Source organism: Cetorhinus maximus, chromosome 4 (assembly GCF_964194155.1).
Source record: "Cetorhinus maximus chromosome 4, sCetMax3.hap1.1, whole genome shotgun sequence".
Taxonomy (NCBI): Eukaryota; Metazoa; Chordata; class Chondrichthyes; order Lamniformes; family Cetorhinidae; genus Cetorhinus; species Cetorhinus maximus.
The window spans coordinates 177,447,478-177,468,083 of record NC_135882.1 but is presented as its reverse complement, the minus strand read 5'-3'; the positions used below and the strand labels follow the sequence as shown (position 1 = coordinate 177,468,083).

The 20,606-nt window shown below is 53.5% G+C and overlaps 2 protein-coding genes across 2 annotated transcripts in view; one reads left to right on the top strand and one right to left on the bottom strand.

The window, feature by feature from the left end:
* The window catches only part of LOC144680060 (chondroitin sulfate glucuronyltransferase-like), a 111,851-nt gene extending 104,039 nt beyond the window's left edge, over window positions 1-7,812 (top strand). Inside the window, exon 5 of the transcript XR_013576478.1 lies at window positions 7,772-7,812. The gene's annotated coding sequence lies outside the window, so the exon portion shown is untranslated. The remainder of the gene's footprint in view (window positions 1-7,771) is intronic.
* smarcd3a (SWI/SNF related BAF chromatin remodeling complex subunit D3a) overlaps window positions 1-20,606 on the bottom strand; it is a 66,677-nt gene that overhangs the window by 43,214 nt on the left and 2,857 nt on the right. Inside the window, exons 2-3 of the mRNA XM_078541195.1 lie at window positions 16,222-16,409; window positions 3,202-3,244 (exon numbers count right to left, since the gene is read on the bottom strand). Of these exons, the coding sequence (XP_078397321.1) occupies window positions 3,202-3,244; window positions 16,222-16,409 (231 nt within the window). The remainder of the gene's footprint in view (window positions 1-3,201; window positions 3,245-16,221; window positions 16,410-20,606) is intronic.

Sequence of the window (20,606 nt, the reverse complement as noted above, 5' to 3'; positions counted from 1 at the left end):
CTTCCCTCATCTAAATCTACCATTGTCACCCTCCCCTTCTCCCCACATCCCTCACTCCCACCCCCTCCCCTTCTCCCCACATCCCTCACTCCCACCCCCTCCCCTTCTCCCCATGTCCCTCACTCCCACCCCCTCCCCTTCTCCCCACGTCCTTCACTCCCACCCCCTCCCCTTCTCCCCACGTCCCTCACTCCCACCCCCTCCCCTTCTCCCCACGTCCCTCACTCCCACCCCCTCCCCTTCTCCCCACGTCCCTCACTCCCACCCCCTCCCCTTCTCCCCACATCCCTCACTCCCACCCCCTCCCCTTCTCCCCACATCCCTCACTCCCACCCCCTCCCCTTCTCCCCACATCCCTCACTCCCACCCCCTCCCCTTCTCCCCATGTCCCTCACTCCCACCCCCTCCCCTTCTCCCCACGTCCTTCACTCCCACCCCCTCCCCTTCTCCCCACGTCCCTCACTCCCACCCCCTCCCCTTCTCCCCACGTCCCTCACTCCCACCCCCTCCCCTTCTCCCCACGTCCCTCACTCCCACCCCCTCCCCTTCTCCCCACGTCCCTCACTCCCACCCCCTCCCCTTCTCCCCACGTCCCTCACTCCCACCCCCTCCCCTTCTCCCCACGTCCCTCACTCCCACCCCCTCCCCTTCTCCCCACGTCCCTCACTCCCACCCCCTCCCCTTCTCCCCATGTCCCTCACTCCCACCCCCTCCCCTTCTCCCCACGTCCTTCACTCCCACCCCCTCCCCTTCTCCCTCATAAACCTGTCTTACTTCCCCTTTAAACATATCTATAACTATTCACTTCAACCACTTCCTCAGGTAGCAAGTTCCACCTTCTCCCCATGTCCCTCAATTCCACTCACTCACCTTCTCCCTCCCCATGTCCCTCAATTCCACTCACTCACCTTCTCCCCATGTCCCTCAATCCCACTCACTCACCTTCTCCCCATGTCCCTCAATCCCACTCACTCACCTTCTCCCCATGTCCCTCAATCCCAACCACTCACCTTCTCCCCATATCCCTCAATCCCACTCACTCACCTTCTCCCCATGTCCCTCACTCCCACTCACTCACCTTCTCCCATATCCCTCACTCCCACCCCCTCCCCTTCTCCCCATGTCCCTCACTCCCACCTCCTCCCCTTCTCCCCATGTCCCTCATTCCCACACTCTCCCCATATCCCTCAACCACACCCTCTCCCCATGTCCCTCAATCCCACCCACTCAGCTTCTCCCCATGTCCCTCACTCCCACCCCCTCCCCTTCTCCCCATGTCCCTCACTCCCACCCCCTTCCCTTCTCCCCATGTCCCTCACTCCCACCCCTTCTCCCCATGTCCCTCACTCCCACCCTCTCCCCTTATCCCCATGTCCCTCACTCCCACCCCCTCCCCATGTCCTTCACTCCCACCCCCTCCCCATGTCCCTCACTCCCACCCCCTCCCCATGTCCCTCACTCCCACCCCCTCCCCATGTCCCTCACTCCCACCCTCTCCCCATGTCCCTCACCCCCACCCCTTCTCCCCATGTCCCTCACTCCCACCCCCTCCCCATGTCCCTCACTCCCACTCCCTCCCCATGTCCCTCACTCCCACCCTCTCCCCATGTCCCTCACTCCCACCCTCTCCCCATGTCCCTCACTCCCACCCCCTCCCCTTCTCCCCATATCCCTCATTCTCACCCTCTCCCCATATCGCTCAGTTTCTTCTCTCTCATTCACACATCCTGCCTCAGTGTTCCTCTCACACAATCTCGGCCTCCCATTGGCCGAAATCTCCAATGCTTCACCCTCCCTTTATTGACTCGTTTCTTTCACGTTTTCCAGGAACGGATGCCTCAACACGTCCTGTCCGCACCCCTCATAATCCTCAAAACTTCCAGTCTCCTCAGCTCCAAACCTTTGAAGCAACAAACCCAACCACCCCGAACCCAACCCCCCCAAACCCAACCTCCCCCCCAACCCAACCACCCCAACCCAACCCCCACTCCCCCAAACCCAACCTCCCCAAACCCAACCTCCCCCAACCCCAACCCCCCCAAACCCAACCCCCCCCCCCAACCCAACCTCCCCCAAACCCCACCACCCCCACAAACCCAACCCCCCCAAACTCATTGTCCCCCAAACCCAACCTCCCCCAAACCCAACCTCCCCACAAACCCAACCTCCCCCAACCCCAACCCCCCCCAAACCCAACCCCCCCCGCCAAACCCAACCTCCCCCAAACCCAACCTCCCCCCAAACCCAACCACCCTGAACCCAACCTCCCCCAAACCCAACCTCCCCACAACCCAACCCCCCCAAACTCAATGTCCCCCAAACCCAACCTACCCCAAACCCAACCTCCCCCAAAACCCAACCTCCCCCCAAACCCAACCCCCCCAAACCCAACCCCCAAAACCCAACCTCCCCCCAAACCCAACCTCACCCCAAACCCAACCTCCCCCAAACCCAACCTCCCCACAAACCCAACCTCCCCCCAAACCCAACCTCCCCCCAAACCCAACCTCCCCCCAAACCCAACCTCCCCCAAACCCAACCTCCCCCCAAACCCAACCTCCCCAAACCCAACCTCCCCCAAACCCAACCTCCCCCAAACCCAACCCCCCCAAACCCAACCCCCCCGCAAAACCCAACCTCCCCCAAACCCAACCTCCCCCCAAACCCAACCTCCCCAAACCCAACCTCCCCCAAACCCAACCTCCCCCCAAACCCAACCTCCCCGCCAAACCCAACCTCCCCCCAAACCCAACTTCCCCCACACCCAACCTCCCCCAAACCCAACCTCCCCCCAACCCAACCTCCCCCCAACCCAACCTCCCCCCAAACCCAACCTCCCCCAAACCCAACCTCCCCCCAAACCCAACCTCCCCCCAAACCCAACCTCCCCCAAACCCAACCTCCCCCAAACCCAACCTCCCCCAAACCCAACCTCCCCCCAAACCCAACCTCCCCCCAAACCCAACCTCCCCCAAACCCAACCTCCCCCAAACCCAACCTCCCCCAAACCCAACCTCCCCCCAAACCCAACCTCCCCCCAAACCCAACCTCCCCCCAAACCCAACCTCCCCCCAAACCCAGCCCCTTCCTCTGGACTTTAGAGCCGGTATTGACAGGACTGATTTCCGTGAGCCACTCTCACCCGCCCCCTACCCCGAACCCTGCCCGAGCCCCCTCCATCTCCTCCAGCGGCTCACTCACCCTCTGCGGTAGAATCTTGTCCGCCATCTTCCGTCTTTTGGCACTGCAACATATCATCAGAAACGTAAAATAAAAAATAAGAAACAGTAGCAGGAACAGGCCATTCGGCCCTTCAAGGCTGTTCTAACTCAATTCCATCTTCCTGCACTTATCCCCATGTCCCTTAATTCCCTGTATCCCTGTCTGGAATACACTAAATGATGGAGCACCCTGGGGATGATTATTCCAAAGATTCACAAACACCTGAGTAAGAAATATCTCCTCATCTCAGTCCTGAATGCCGACTCCTGACCCTGAGGCTGTGACCCGATGTTCTACATTTCCCAGCCGGGGTCTCCCTGTCAAGCCCTTTCAAAATGTTACGTTTCAATGACATCACCTCTCATTCTTCTCAATTCTTTCATTTTTCCTTCAGGAAAAATAAAACAATCTTCTTTCCCATCTTCCCTTCCCTAAAGGACATCAGTGAACCAGATGGGTTTTTACAACAATCCGTGATAGTTTCCTGGTCACCATTACTGAGACTCGCTTTTATGCTCCTGATTTATTAAATGAATTCAAATTCTACCAGCGGGTGGGATTCACACCCAGAGCATTCGCCTGGGCCTCTGGATTATCAGTCCAGTGACATTACACGATGCCACTGTCTCCCCATGAGCTCTGGTGAATGTTGACCTGGTCTACTCAATCGCTCCTCATAGGATAATCACTTGTCTGGAGAACCAGTCCAGTGAATATTTGTTGCACTTCCTTTAAGATAAGGAGACTAAAGCTTCCCACAATGCTCCAGGTGCAGCCTCATGAACACCCTGTATAATCTGTACTCTGATACAACAATCCCTTTATAATCAATGCTAACATTCCATTTGTCTTCCTCATTGCTTGCTGAATCTGCATGTTGACTCTCTGTGATGTAGACGTACATCCTTCTGTTATGAACAATGTATAATTTTAAGCTGAATGTACATAGTTGTGTACTAAGGGAGGTAAAAATGATTTCAGTTTCATTTAGGTATTGTTTATGAACGTTGGTGCCTGGGAGTCTGGATAGACTTGTGGTTTAAAGATTTCAAGTCTTTTGGGTATATGTACATTTTTAATTGTAGGGATTTCCGGTCCTACCCTCGACAGGACCTGTTGTGGGCGGAATGGAGAACTTGGATGGCCGGCCAAGAGTCTACTGCCTTTCGGTGGGACCGAGAAATGTTGGCAAATGAGGTTTTACAATCCCTGAAGTTAGAGAGATGGGTTAAAGGTTCTGTGACTCTGGGGCAAAAAACAAGGTAGAAAACTTCACTGTTGCCTAGCAATAATGATCCAGGGACACAGACACAGAAAGAGACAGATGTTGAGCGAGGGAGTGTTCGGTATGTGTCAGAGAGAGAAGACAGGGATTTTAAACTCTCTGAAAATTTTACAGGGCAGTATAAGTCCGCTCCTGGAATTAAAAGTCTAATGATGATCATGAAACCATCATCAATTGTTGGAAAAATCCAAAACAAAAATAGAAATACCTGGAAAAACTCAGCAGGTCTGGCAGCATCGGCGGAGAAGAGCAAAGTTGACGTTTCGAGTCCTCATGACCCCTCAACAGAACTGAACTCAGCTGATGCTGCCAGACCTGCTGAGTTTTTCCAGGTGTTTCTATTTTTGTTTTGGATTTCCAGCATCCGCAGTTTTTTGTTTTTATCTCTGTGTTGTAAAAACCCATCTGGTTCACTAATGTCCTTTAGGGAAGGAAATCTGCTGTCCTTACCTGGTCTGGCCTACATGTGACTCCAGACCCACAGCAATGTGGTTGACTCTGAAATGGCCTAGCAAGCCGCTCAGTAACAAACGGCTACAAAGTCACAAAAAAGGAATGAAACCGGACGGAGCACCCGGCATCGACCCAGGCACCGGAAATGACAACGGCAAACTCAGCCCTGTCGACCCTGCAAAGTCCTCCTTACTAACACCTGGGGGCTAGTGCCAAAATTGGGAGAGCGTCTCACAGACTAGTCAAGCAACAGCCTGAATCATACCTTACAGATAATGTCCCAGACACCACCATCCCCATCCCTGGGTATGTCCTGTCCCACCAGCAGGACAAACCCAGCAGAGGTGGTAGCACAGTGGTATAGAGTCAGGAGGGAGTTGCCCTGGGAGTCCTCAACATTGACTCTGGACCATATGAAGTCTCATGGCATCAGCTCAAACATGGGCAAGGAAACCTCCTGCTGATTACCACATACCGCCCTCCCTCAGCTGATGAATCAGTGTTCCTCCATGTTGAACACCACTTGGAAGAAGCACTGAGGGTGGCAAGGGTGCAGAATGTACTCTGGGTGGGGGACTTCAATGTCTATCAGCAAGAGTGGCTCGGTAGCACCACTACTGACCAAGCTGGCTGAGTCCTAAAGGACATAGCTGCTAGACTGGGTCTGCGGCAGGTGGTGAGGGAACCAACAAGTGGGAAAAACATACCTGACCTCATCCTCACCAACCTGCCTGTCGCAGATGCATCTGTTCATGACGGTATCGGTAGGAGTGACTACCACACAATCGTCATGGAGACAAAGTCCCGCCTTCACATTGAGGATACCCTCCATCGTGTTGTGTGGCACAACCACCATGCTAAATGGGATAGATTTCAAACAGATCTAGCAACTCAATACTGGGCATTCATGAGACGCTGTGGGCCATCAGCAGCAGCAGAATTGTACTCGAACACAATCTGTAACCTCATGGTCTGGCATATCCCCCACTCTACCATTACCATCAAGCCAGGGGATCAACCCCGGTTCAATGAAGAGTGCAGGAGGGCATACCAGGAGCAGCACCAGGTATACCTAAAAATGAGGTGTCAACCTGGTGAAGCTATAACACAAGTGTGCCAAACAGCATAAGCAGCAAGTGATAGACGGAGCTAAGCGATTCCACAACCAACAGATCAGGTCTAAGCTCTGCAGTCCTGCCACATCCAGTTGTGAATGGTGGTGGACAATTAAACAACTCACTGGAGGAGGAGTCTCCACAAATATCCCCATCCTCAATGATGGAGGAGCCCAGCACATCAGTGCATTAACCCATCTGGTTCACTAATGTCCTTTAGGGAAGGAAATCTGCTGTACTTAGTTGGTCTGGCCTACATGTAGCTCCAGACCCACAGCAATGTGGTTGACTCTTAAATGCCCTGTGAACAAGGGCAATTAGGAATGGGCAATAAATGCTGGCCTAGCCAGTGATGCCCATATCCCATGAAAGAATTTAAAAAAATCTTCAGCCAGAAGTGCCGAGTGGATGATTCATCTTGGCCTCCTCTAGAGGTCCCCGGCATCACAGATGCCAGTATTCAGCCAATTCAATTCACTCCACGTGATATCAAGAAACAGCTGAAGGCACTGGATACTGCAAAGGCTATGGGTCCTGTCAATGTTCTGGCAATAATACTGAAGCCTTGTGCTCCAGAACTTGCCGTGCCCCTAGCCAAGCTGTTCCAGTACAGCTACAACACTGGCAACAACCTGGCTATGTGGAAAATTGCCCAGGTATGTCATGTACACAAAAAGCAGGACAAATCCAACCCGGCCAGTTACATCAGTCTACTCTCAATCATCAGTAAAGTAATGGAAGGGGTCATCAACAGTGCTATCAAGCAGCACTTGCTTAGCAATAACCTGCTCATTGATGCTTAGTTTAGGTTCCACCAGGGCCACTCAGCTCCTGACCTCATTACAGCCTTGGTTCAAACATGGACAAAAGAGCTGAACTCCTGAGGTGAGGTGAGAGTGACTGCCCTTGACATCAAGGCAGCATTTGACTGAGTGTGGCATCAAGGAGCCCTAGTAAAACTGGAGTCAATGGGAATCGGGGAAAACTCTCCGCTGGTTGGAGTCATACCGAGCACAAAGGAAGATGGTTGTGGTTGTTGGAGGTCAGTCATCTCAGCTCCAGGACATCACTGGAGGAGTTCCTCAGGGTAGTGTCCTCGGCCCAACCATCTTCAGCTGCTTCATCAATGACTTTCCTTCCATCATAAGGTCAGAAGTGGGGATGTTCGTTGATGATTACACAATGTTCAGCACTATTCACGATTCCTCAGATACTGAAGCAGTCCATGTCCAAATGCAGCAAGACCTGGACAATATCCAGGCTTGGGCTGACAAATGGCAAGTAACATTCACACCACACAGTGCCAGGCAATGACCATTTCGAACAAGAGAGAATCCAACCATCGCCCCATGTCATTCAATGGCATTACCATCACTGAATCCCCCACTATCAACATCCTGGGGGTCACCATTGACCAGAAACTGAACTGGACTAGCCATATAAATACTGTGGCTACAAGAGCAGGTCAGAGGCTGGGTATCCTGTGGTGAGTAACTCACCTCCTGACTCCCCAAAGCCTGCCCACCAACTACAAGGCACAAGTCAGGAGTGTGATGGAATACTCCCCACTTGCCTGAATGAGTACAGCTCCCACAACACCCAAGAAGCTCAACACCATCCAGGACAAAGCAGCCCCGCTTGATTGGCACCACATCCACAAACATTCACTCCCTTCAACACTGACGCACAGTAGCAGCAGTGTGTACCATCTACAAGATGCACTGCAGGAATTCACCAAGGCTCCCTAGACAGCACCATCCAAAGCCACGACCACCACCATCTAGAAGGTCAAGGGCAGAAGATAGATGGGAACACTACCAACTGGAAGTTCCCCTCCAAGTCACTCACCATCCTGACTTGGAAATATATCGCCGTTCCTTCACTGTCGCTGGGTCAAAATCCTGGAACTCCTTCCCTAACAGCACTGTGGGTGTACCTACACCACATGGACTGCAGCGGTTCAAGAAGGCAGCTCACCACCACCTTCTCAAGGGCAACTAGGGATGGGCAATAAATGCTGGCCCAGCCAGCGAAGCCCGCATCCCATGAGTGAATAAAATAATGATGAAACATCCTCTCCACACCCACGCTGCCCAATCCTCTCAGGATCTTATAGGTTTCAATCAAGTCACCTCTTACTCTTCTAAACTCCAGTGGATACAAGCCTAACCTGTCCAGCCTTTCCTCATAAGACAACCCGCCCATTCCTGGGATTAGTCTAGTAAACCTTCTCTGAACTGCTTCTAACGCATTTACATCCTTCCTTAAATAAGGAGGCCAGTACTGTACACAGTACTCCAGATGTGGTCTCACCAGTGCCCTGTACAACTGAAGAATAACCTCCCTACTTTTATATTCAAGCTGAAGTTTCAAGTCTCGCATGATGACTGTATAACCGTTCTTACATAGCTCTCTAACTTCCTGATTCACACTCTGCCCTACACTGCAACCACTATTAGGGGTCCCATAAACAACTCCTGCCCTTGTTTTCTGCCCCTTGCTGTTTCCTTTAGCTCTTTTTCTCAGCCAAGGATTTTCCTCTCCACTGTCTTCATCCCCTCGTGTATTGCCCGGGTTAACAATCCTCCTTTTCCAACTTGCTAAGCACATCTAACAGTTAAGCATCCTGGAATATTTAGCTCCCAACCTTGTTCATGCCGCAGCGATGGGTAGAACCTTCCGGTCTCTCCCGCAGCCGGGAGCTTGGCAGGCGGAGGCCAAAAATCCGTTTCTCAATGCCGGGATGAATTTTAGCAATTATGTTTTTGGGATTTGAAAGGCGGGTTGAGCTTCCAGACAAACTTTTCCATGCATTAGTTTGCCAGGCATTCTCATTAAATTACCCAAATCAAATTTCTCCTCCAAATAAAGCTCCCAGGCAGCGAGAAATGAGAATGTTCACATTTACGACCGTATGGATGTGATGCCCACCTGGTGAGCTGGGCTTCTCCTGTGACTGCGGTGAGTAGATGGTGCTTGGGCTTTCCTGGAGATTACTCACTACTTGACTCATTCTGGGTGCCCGTAGCACTAGCTGTGCCAAGGCTGGAAGGCGGTGGGGGCAGAACCTGGACCTGGGAGGCCCTAAGCGGGGAAGGGAGGGAGGTTCTCTGGGTGGACCTTTGATCTCTCAGGGAAGGTGACTCGCTACCCACCCCTCGCCACGAGGAACGCTCTGCTCCGCACAGCGTAAGTAATGAGTTGAATAGCCTAAGATGACATGTGTTCAGCTGTCAGGCCCCACCCCACCCACCACCCGAGCGGGAATCACTCCGCCTTCCACTGCAGCCACCAAACTTAGGGCAGATTTGCCCCAGATTTGCACTAAGTGCGGTTATGGGAGGGAAGAGACGTGTTACCCGCTGGCCGCAATGGTGGGTTTTCACGCCGTATCCTTCACCTTCCCGCCTCAGTAATTATGCAGCCCCAGGAAACACGCCATCTCACTAGCGGGCAGTCTCTGAATCGCCCGCCACACCGCTCCCTCACTGTTTCCTCACTCCGGGTGCCATATCCACACTGCAGCCGCACAGACAGTTCTCAATGTTCACAGCCCATGGACTCATGGCCCCGGAAGCCAAGAAGAGTTCAGTGACCCCGTCAACTGGAAAGCCTTTCAGAGACCCACATGATGTCCTCCAGCCCCGCTCTGGCTGCAGGAGGTCCAGCAATCTCATCACTCCGGCTTGGGAGGCGATGGCAGTGGTGATCAGTGCCAATGCTGCACAGAAGAGGCTGGCCATCCACTGCAGAAAGAGGGTGAATGATCTCATCCACACAGCCAGGGTAAGGCAACCATCTCATCGCTCTAAACTCCCACACTCAAGCCCATCACACATTCACTGACATCTCACTCACTGCCAGCTCAAGGGACATCACCACTCACTCTCTCTCACACACACCCTTACATCTCCATCTGGACTCATCTGCTCTGGAGACTGCCTCCTCAGGAGGAGTCGGGAGTTGAAGAGGAGCGCGAGAGGAGTCAGGAGTTGAAGAGGAGCGCGAGAGGAGTCAGGAGTTGAAGAGAAGTGCGAGGGGAGTCGGGAGTTGAAGAGGAGCGCGAGAGGAGTCGGCAGTTGAAGAGGAGCGCGAGAGGAGTCGGGAGTTGAAGAGGAGCGTGAGAGGAGTCGGGAGTTGAAGAGAAGCGTGAGAGGAGTCGGGAGTTGAAGAGGAGCGTGAGAGGAGTCGGGAGTTGAAGAGGAGCGCGAGAGGAGTCGGGAGTTGAAGAGAAGCGCGAGAGGAGTCGGGAGTTGAAGAGAAGCGCGAGAGGAGTCAGGAGTTGAAGAGGAGCGTGAGAGGAGTCGGGAGTTGAAGAGGAGCGCGAGAGGAGTCAGGAGTTGAAGAGGAGCGTGAGAGGAGTCGGGAGTTGAAGAGGAGCGCGAAAGGAGTCGGGAGTTGAAGAGGAGCGCGAGAGGAGTCGGGAGTTGAAGAGGAGCGCGAGAGGAGTCGGGAGTTGAAGAGAAGCGCGAGAGGAGTCGGGGGTTGAAGAGAAGCGTGAGAGGAGTCGGGAGTTGAAGAGAAGCACGAGAGGAGTCGGGAGTTGAAGAGAAGCGCGAGAGGAGCCGGGAGTTGAAGAGGAGTCGGGAGTTGAAGAGAAGCGCGAGAGGAGTCGGGAGTTGAGGAGGAGCGTGAGAGGAGTCGGGAGTTGAAGAGGAGCGTGAGAGGAGTCGGGAGTTGAAGAGGAGCGCGAGAGGAGTCGGGAGTTGAAGAGGAGCGCGAGAGGAGTCGGGAGTTGAAGAGGAGCGCGAGAGGAGTCGGGAGTTGAAGAGGAGCGTGAGAGGAGTCGGGAGTTGAGGAGGAGCGTGAGAGGAGTCGGGAGTTGAGGAGGAGCGCGAGAGGAGTCGGGAGTTGAAGAGGAGCGCGAGAGGAGTCGGGAGTTGAAGAGGAGCGCGAGAGGAGTCGGGAGTTGAAGAGGAGCGTGAGAGGAGTCAGGAGTTGAAGAGGAGCGTGAGAGGAGTCAGGAGTTGAAGAGGAGCGTGAGAGGAGTCGGGAGTTGAAGAGGAGCGCGAGAGGAGTCGGGAGTTGAAGAGGAGCGCGAGAGGAGCCGAGAGTTGAAGAGGAGCGTGAGAGGAGTCGGGAGTTGAAGACTATTAGTAGGGAAATGGTGTTGGGGAAATTGATGGGATTGAAGGCCGATAAATCCCCAGGGCCTGATAATTGACATCCCAGAGTACTTAAGAAAGTGGCCTCAGAAATAGTGGATGCATTGGTGGCCATCTTCCTCATTTCTATAGACTCTGGAACAGTTCCTACAGATTGGAGGGTAGCTAATGTAACCCCACTATTTAAAAAGGGAGGCAGAGAGAAAACAGGGAATTATAGACCAGTCAGCCTGACGTCGGTAGTGGGGAAAATTCTAGAGTCCATTAGAAAAGATTTAATAACTGAGCACTTGGAAAACAGTGGCAGAATCGGACAGAGTCAGCATGGATTTATGAAAGGGAAATCATGCTTGACAAATCTACTGGAATTTTTCGAGGATGTAGAGTTGATGAGGGGAAGCCAGTGGATGTGGTTTATTTGGACTTTCAGAAGGCTTTTGACAAAGTCCCACATAAGAGATTAGTGTGTAAAATTAAAGTGCATGGGATTGGGGGTAGTGTACTGAGATGGATAGAAAACTGGTTGGCAGACAGGAAACAAAGAGTAGGAATAAACGGGTCTTTTTCCGAATGGCGGGCAGTGACTAGTGGGGTACCGCAGGGATCAGTGCTGGGACCCCAGCTATTCACAATATATATTAATGATTTAGATGAGGGAACTAAATGTAATATCTCCAAATTTGCAGATGACACAAAGCTGGGTGGGAGGGTGAGCTGTGAGGAGGATGCAGAGATGCTTCAGTGTGATTTGGACAAGCTGAGTGAGTGGGCAAATGCATGGCAGATGCAGTATAATGTGGATAAATGTGAGGTTATCCACTTTGGTAGCAAAAACAGGAAGGCAAATTATTATCTGAATGGCTATAAATTGGGAGAGGGGAATGTGCAACGAGACCTGGGTGTCCTCGTACACCAGTCGCTGAAGGTAAGCATGCAGGTGCAGCAGGCGGTGAAGAAGGCAAATGGTATGTTGGCCTTCATAGCCAGAGGATTCGAGTACAGGAGCAGGGATGTCTTGCTGCAATTGTACAGGGCCTTGGTGAGACCACACCTGGAATATTGTGTGCAGTTTTGGTCTCCTTATCTGAGGAAGGATGTTCTTGCTATAGAGGGAGTGCAGCGAAGGTTTACCCGACTGATTCCTGGGATGGTGGGACTGACATATGAGGAGAGATTGAGTCGATTAGGATTATAATTCGCTGGAGTTCAGAAGAATGAGGGGGGATCTCATAGAAACCTATAAAATTCTAACAGGACTAGACAGGGTAGATGCAGGAAGGATGTTCCCGATGGTGGGGGAGTCTAGAACCAGGGGTCACAGTCTGAGGATACAGGGTAGACCATTTAAGACTGAGATGAGGAGAAATTTCTTCACCCAGAGAGTGGTGAGCCTGTGGAATTCACTACCACAGAAAGTAGTTGAGACCAAAACATTGTATGTTTTCAAGAAGGAGTTAGATATAGCTCTTGGGGTGAAAGGGATCAAAGGATATGGGGAGAAAGCGGGAGCAGGCTATTGAGTTGATGATCAGCCATGATCATAATGAATGGCAGAGCAGGCTCGAAGGGCCGAATGGCCTCCTCCTGCTCCTAGTTTCTATGTTTCAGCCATTGCCATCTTGAGGCCACTTGCACAGATCAACATGTGTCTCCAAACACACCCTGGGATACCCCCCTTCCCCAGTACAGCCCTCACCCTGCAGCCTCTCCCCTTGCCTGAGGCCACTTCTCCCCCTTCTCTAAGCAAGCCCTAGCCCTGCAGCCATTGAAAAGCCACCCCTGCCTTACGGCTGGTCTGGTAGGTGGAGACCTGCCCGTGAGCCCCCGAAAAGTGATGTGGTGCCGAAGCCTGGCGCTGATGACCCTGAGGGCTGCCCGAGGCAAGGTGGGCAAACAAACCTCAAAATCCCGAGTGAAGTGCAGCTCACCAGGTGCACGTCGCTTATGTAAACACATCGGCGGATAGTCCAGCGAGGTGGGGGATGATTCTAGTGAGCAGGGCTGATAATGAAATGTTAAAGTCTAGACGCAGCCCACCATCGACAGGTGGAGCAGGCAACTGAAAACTGGTTTCACAATGGTGTAAAACTGATCTTTAGTTTCCAGGACTGTCACTGACCTCATCTCCTCTGGAGATCTTCCTCCCACAGCTTCCAACCTGATAGTCTCCCAACCTCGGACGGCCCGCTTCTACCTCCTGCCCAAAATCCACAAACAGGACTGTCCCGGCAGACCGATCGTGTCAGCCTGTTCCTGCCCCACGGAACTCATTTCTCGTTATCTTGACTCCCTTCTCTCTCCCCTTGTCCAGTCCCTTCCCACCTACATCCGTGATTCCTCTGACACCCTACATCATATCAACAATTTCCAGTTCCCTGGCCCCAACCGCCTCCTCTTCACCATGGACGTCCAATCCCTCTACACCTCCATCCCCCACCAGGATGGTCTAAGGGCCCTTAGCTTCTTCCTCGAACAGAGGCCCGAACAATCCCCATCCACCACTACTCTCCTCTGTCTGGCTGAACTTGTTCTCACACTGAACAATTTCTCCTTTAACTCCTCTCACTTCCTCCAAATAAAAGGTGTGGCTATGGGTACCCGCATGGGCCCCAGCTATGCCTGTCTCTTTATGGGGTATGTGGAACATTCCTTGTTCCAGTCCTACTCTGGCCCCCTCCCACAACTCTTTCTCCGGTACATCGATGATTACTTCGGTGCTGCTTCATGCTCACGTTGGGACCTGGAAAAATTTATTAATTTTGCTTCCAATTTCCACCCCTCCATCATTTTCACATGGTCCATCTCTGACACTTCTCTTCCCTTCCTTGACCTCTCTGTCTCAATTTCTGGTGATAGACTGTCCACCAATATCCATTACAAGCCTACCGACTCCCACAGCTACCTCGACTACAGCTCCTCACACCCCGCTTCCTGTAAGGACTCCATCCCATTCTCTCAGTTCCTTCACCTCCGTCGCATCTGTTCTGATGATGCCACTTTCAAAAACAGTTCCTCTGACATGTCCTCCTTCTTCCTTAACCGAGGTTTTCCACCCACGGTGGTTGACAGGGCCCTCAACCGTGTCCGGCCCATCTCCTGCGCATCCGCCCTCACACCTTCCTCTCCCTCCCAGAAACATGATAGGGTCCCCCTTGTCCTCACTTATCACCCCACCAGCCTCCGCATTCAAAGGATCATCCTCCGCCATTTCCGCCAACTCTAGCATGATGCCACCACCAAACACATCTTCCCTTCACCCCCCCTGGCGGCATTCCGCAGGGATCGTTTGCTCCGGGACACCCTGGTCCACTCCTCCATCACCCCCTACACCTCAACCCCCTCCCACGGCACCTTCCCATGCAACCGCAGAAGGTGCAACACCTGCCCCTTTACTTCCCCCCTCCTCACTGTCCAAGGGCCCAAACACTCCTTTCAAGTGAAGCAGCATTTCACTTGCACTTCCCTCAATTTAGTCTACTGCATTCGTTGCTCCCAATACGGTTTCCTCTACATTGGAGAGACCAAACGCAGACTGGGTGCCCGCTTTGCAGAACACCTTCGGTCTGTCCGCAAGCATTACCCAAACCTCCCTGTCGCTTGCCATTTCAACACACCACCCTGCTCTCATGCCCACATGTCCGTCCTTGGCCTGCTGCAATGTTCCAGTGAAGCTCAACGCAAACTGGAGGAACAGCACCTCATCTTCCGACTAGGCACTTTACAGCCTTCCGGACTGAATATTGAATTCAACAATTTTAGATCATGAACTCTCTCCTCCATCCCCACCCCCTTTCCGATCCCCCCCTTTTTTTCCAATAATTTATATAGATTTTTCTTTTCCCACCTATTTCCATTATTTTTAAACGTATTTCTATCCATTGTTTTATCTCTACCTTTTAGCCTTTTTCGATTCCTTCCCCCCACCCCACCCCCACTAGGGCTATCTGTCCCTTGCTCGTCCTGCTTTCTACCCTGAATTAGCACATTCCTTAGATAATATCACCACCTTCAGCACCTCTTTGTCCTTTTGTCTGTGACATCTTTTGGTTATCTCCACCTATCACTGGCTCTACCTGTCCCACCACCTATCACTGGCCCTCTATCCAGCTCTACTTGTCCCACCCCCCCTTAAACCAGCTTATATTTCACCTCTCTTCTATTTTTACTTAGTTCTGATGAAGAGTCACACGGACTCGAAACGTTAACTGTGTTCCTCTCCGCAGATGCTGCCAGACCTGCTGAGTTTTTCCAGCATTTTCTCTTTTTAATCCAGACAGAGTCTGACAAAGACTCTGTATAAATGTCACTTCCTCCATTCTGCATCCTAGCCCTGGGGATAAGTGCCAACACCCTGTTAGCTATTTGCATCATCTTTCTGTGCCCATTCAATATGTTTTTAATGATTTCTGGTCTCAGACCCCGAAGTCTCTCTCGTTGCTTCTCTGTAAGTTAGGATTTTCCCACCAATTCTAAAGTGTCGGCAACCAGATTGGAGCCTGACATCCTGGTGGTTGTTTAACCCCATTCTGCCCCCTTTCCTCTTTACCCCTCGCTATCTGTTCCTACTGCTTGCTCCCACCCACCCCCACCCAACACCATAAGACCATAAGACATAGGAGCAGAAATTAGGCCATTCGGCCCATCGAGTCTGCCCCGCTATTCAATCATGGCTGATAAGTTTCTCAACCCCATTCTCCCGCCTTCTCCCCGTAACACCCCAAAGCCTCTAGGTGCCCTTTCCCTCCCCATCCCAAATGCGGATCATGCCGTGCCTCAATGCCCCTCTTTTGCAATGCCCTCCTCACCCCCAAATGCCCCTTCACCCCCCTCCCCCTATTTGTTCCCCTCCCCCCACCCTCATGCCTCTCCCGCTACCCTTTCCCTGCTTCCACCTTCGCCGCCCCCCCCAATCCTCCTTCAACCCTAAAATGTCCCTCCTCAACCCCCACCCCCCCACCCCATCCCCCCCCCACCCCACCCCCCCACCCCATCCCCTCCCCCACCCCCCCACCCCCTCCCCCGCCCACCTCCCCGTCCCTACCTTCGAGTGCGACTCTGCACCGTCTGCTGCTGCTGGACCTGCTGAGGGGCCGAGCGTTTGCGGCTCTGGTCCAGCACGGGCTGCGGCATTCCCGGGCGCACGGTGGGGCTACCCCCATACGGAGACCCAGGGGGACCCATCGCAGATCCTTGAGGTGCCATCCGGGTACCTGAGGGCATCCCGGGGCGCTGGACAGGAAAAATACAACAAACATCAGGCATCTGATCAAAACCGTTCACAACGAGGAAAAAAACACATCAACTGGGAAAAGCCAAGAGCCGGACCCAGCCCTCACAGAGTGGGGGGGGCGGGGGGGGATAGCCTCAGGGTCAGAGGGTCCTGGGTTCAAACCCCCACTCAGGGGGACCTGTGAACAAAACCCAGGCTGAACAACGCCAACCTGCATTTATATAGCACCTTTAATACATTCCGTCTGAGTCCGAGAAGGAAATATTAGGGAGGTGACCCAAAGTTTGGCCAAAGAGGCAGGTTTTAAGGGACATGTTAATGGAGGAGAGAGCGGGAGAGAGGGTTTAGGGAGGGAATTCCCAGAGCCTGGGGCCCAGGCAGCTGAAGGCACGGCTGTTATTGGTGGCGCGATTTTTTAAAGAAAGGTTATCATGGGGTGTGGGTGTCGCTGGCTGGGCCCAGCATTTATTGCCCATCCCTAGTTGCCCTTGAGAAGGTGGTGATGAGCTGCCATGTGTTTTAGCTACAATTGAAGATGAACAACACCATATAAAAGACGTGCTCTTGGCGGCTGCACTTCCAGGGGAACTGGGAGGTGAGTACACGGTAACGGTCCACAGCACTCCCCAGGGTCACCTCCTGCATCTCAAGGTTGAGGTGAGTTGTGGGGAGTCAAGGGCTGCCCTGTGGTTGAAGGTAGGGCCCAAGCACGTGCAGGATGTGGGCGAGGGAAGCAGCCACACATTAGAGAAACCCTGTATAAAGTGACCATTCCTCTGCAGCTGAGACAGTTCAGGCACAGCCACACTGATATGATTGGGGTTGAGCCTCTAGCTTCTCTGCCCATTCAAGCAACGCAGAGACATCAAAGCCTCACCAAATGCTGCAGATCTTTTCACCCCACAGGCACAAATGGCAAAGTAATGAGCGTTTTATTGGACTGCAGAACAGTTGGATGACTGGGCACGTTGTACAGTCTCCTCGCTAAATCTGGGCCATGGATCAGTCACTGGTGGAGACGCTCACAGCCCCTGTGCAATGTCATCATCCCGGTTTGGACCAGTCTCCCCCATGGTTCAAGCTAACAGTGCAGCCTTGCAGTGTGGGTTAGGAGAATGCCTGTGCCTGAGCTGAGAGCACAGCCTGCAGTCCAATGGGCAAAGCTACCGCCAATCGGTCAGGTGGAGTGGGGTGGAGGTGGGTGGGGTTTTGGGCAGCCATACAGCGCACTGAACTCTGGGCATCCAAGTGGTGGCCAGCACTCTCCGGGACGCATTAAGGGGCCTTCAGACTTAACCAAGACAGGTTCTTAGTACACCCATGCTAACTCATGCGTCTCTCTCTTTCATCCTGCAGGAGGAGAACATCAGGATCATGGAGCCTGGTGAACTGGCTGTATGCCTCGTGGTTACAGAGAGCGATGATGGAGAAGAGAGTGATGGAGTGCCTGGCTGTGTAAAGAGAGGAGCAGCACCCTCAGGATAAAGGGATGTCTGGGGCTCTCACACACGCTGCTGAAGAGCCACAGTGAGCTGTCGCTGGTCGGTGTCGAGCTAGACCCAGGGTCAATTGATGCCGCCTTTCATTCCTGCAGGTGACCAACAACCAGTGTTGCCGAAGACTGCACTTGTCTAGGGAACTGGTTGGTCACATCTACCAGCTACTGCAGGGTTTGGCGCCAGGGGAACATGGAGGGCATCCACTGCCAGTGGCTGTGAAAGTGACTGTGGTGCTCAATTTCTACGCCAGTGGCTCCTTTCAGGGCTCCACAAGTGATCTCTGTCGGATCCCACAAGCCTCCACCCACAAATGCATCCATGAAGTCATGGGTGCCACCTTGGTGAGGGCAACACAACTTTGTGCGTTTCGCTCGGGACCGGGACAGCCAGGGTACAAGAGCGATTGATTTCATCCAGATCTCGAGTTTCCCACAGGTTCAGGGTGCGATCGACTGCACTCAGGTGGTGCTCAGATCTCCGTCGCAACACACGGTGACTACATCACCCACAAGGGATTCCATTCACTGAATGTGCAGCTGGTGTGCGACCACCAGAAACACATCCTGCAGGTGTGAACACGGTTTCCAGGGAGTGTCCACGACTCCTACATTCTCAGTCGGTCACAGATCCCTGCAGTCTTCCAGGGTCCACAGAGGCTGCAGGTTTGGCTCCTCGGGGACAAGGGCTACCCACAGAGGCCGTGGCTGATGACACCCGTGCAGCGGCCTCAGACTGCAGCAGAGCGACGCTATAATGAAGCTCATACTGCAACCTGCAACTTGGTGGAGCAGACCATCAGGATGCTGAAGATGTGGTTCCGGTGCCTGGACCGGTCTGGTGGGGCCCTGCAATATCGTCCACAGAGGGTGTCACACATCATCACCGTCTGCTGCACCCTTTACAACCTGGCACTGCAACGGGGAGAGGAGCTGACTGAGGAGGAGATGGAGGAGCTGGAGGTCTCCTCCGATGAGGAGGATGTCGATGGGGATGAGGGTGAGGGGGTCCTTGAAGGTGGGGATGAGGGTGAGGGGGTCCTCGAAGGTGGGGATGGAGGTGGGGTCCTTGAAGGTGGGGATGAGAGTGAGGGGGTCCCCGAAGGTGGGGATGACCAGGATGAGGCTCTCACACTGACCAGACGAGGCAGGCACACTCGGGAGGCCCTCATAGCTGCCAGATTTGTGGAGGATGATGAGGACATGCAGTGAGGTGACCCCCACAGATCCTCACATTGTATCTGTGAATGTTTGACTCCAGTCTGGCTAATGGCAGCGTGAATACCCTCTGTGAGAATGCTCCTGTCATGGAGACACAATGGAGGCCCTAACAGTGGCTCGATTGCAGGAGGAGGATGATGACATGCAGGGAGGACACTCCATAAATCTTCACATAACCTCTGAGAATGTCTGACTCCTGTCTGGCCGAGGGCAGCTCGCTTGTGCTCTGTGATCAGGGTCATATCATGGGGATGCAGCCATAAAACTTTAAAAGCACCTGATCCTTTGCCCGCCTTCAGCACCTGAGCCCTTCAGGAGCACAGCATCACCAGTCACAGATGCTGAAGGAATGGGGACCAGCCCCACCGTCAGAGGGTCAGTACTGAGGGAGTGCTGCACTGTTGGAGGGTCAGTACTGAGGGAGTGCTGCACTGTCGCAGGGTCAGTACTGAGGGAGTGCTGCACTGTTGGAGGGTCAGTACTGAGGGAGTGCTGCACTGTTGGAGGGTCAGTACTGAGGGAGTGCTGCACTGTCGCAGGGTCAGTACTGAGGGAGTGCTGCACTGTCAGAGGGTCAGTACTGAGAGAGTGCTGCACTGTCGGCGGGTCAGTATTGAGAGAGTGCTGCACTGTCAGAGGGTCAGTACTGAGGAAGTGCTGCACTGTCAGAGGGTCAGTACTGAGGGAGTGCTGCACTGTGGGAGTGTCAACACTGAGGGAGTGCTGCACTGTCGCAGGGTCAGTACTGAGGGAGTGCTGCACTGTTGGAGGGTCAGTACTGAGGGAGTGCTGCACTGTCAGAGGGTCAGTACTGAGGGAGTGCTGCACTGTCAGAGGGTCAGTACTGAGGGAGTGCTGCACTGTCGGAGGGTCAGTACTGAGGGAGTGCTGCACTGTCAAGGGTCAGTACTGAGGTATTGCTGCACTGTCGCAGGGTCAGTACTGAGGGAGTGCTGCACTGTGGGAGTGTCAACACTGAGGGAGTGCTGCACTGTCGCAGGGTCAGTACTGAGGGAGTGCTGCACTGTTGGAGGGTCAGTACTGAGGGAGTGCTGCACTGTTGGAGGGTCAGTACTGAGGGAGTGCTGCACTGTCGCAGGGTCAGTACTGAGGGAGTGCTGCACTGTTGGAGGGTCAGTACTGAGGGAGTGCTGCACTGTCGGAGGGTCAGTACTGAGGGAGTGCTGCACTGTTGGAGGGTCAGTACTGAGGGAGTGCTGCACTGTGGGAGTGTCAACACTGAGGAAGTGCTGCACTGTCGCAGGGTCAGTACTGAGGGAGTGCTGCACTGTTGGAGGGTCAGTACTGAGGGAGTGCTGCACTGTTGGAGGGTCAACACTGAGGGAGTGCTGCACTGTTGGAGGGTCAGTAATGAGGGAGTGCTGCACTGTTGGAGGGTCAGTACTGAGGGAGTGCTGCACTGTCAGAGGGTCAGTACTGAGGGAGTGCTGCACTATTGGAGGGTCAGTACTGAGAGAGT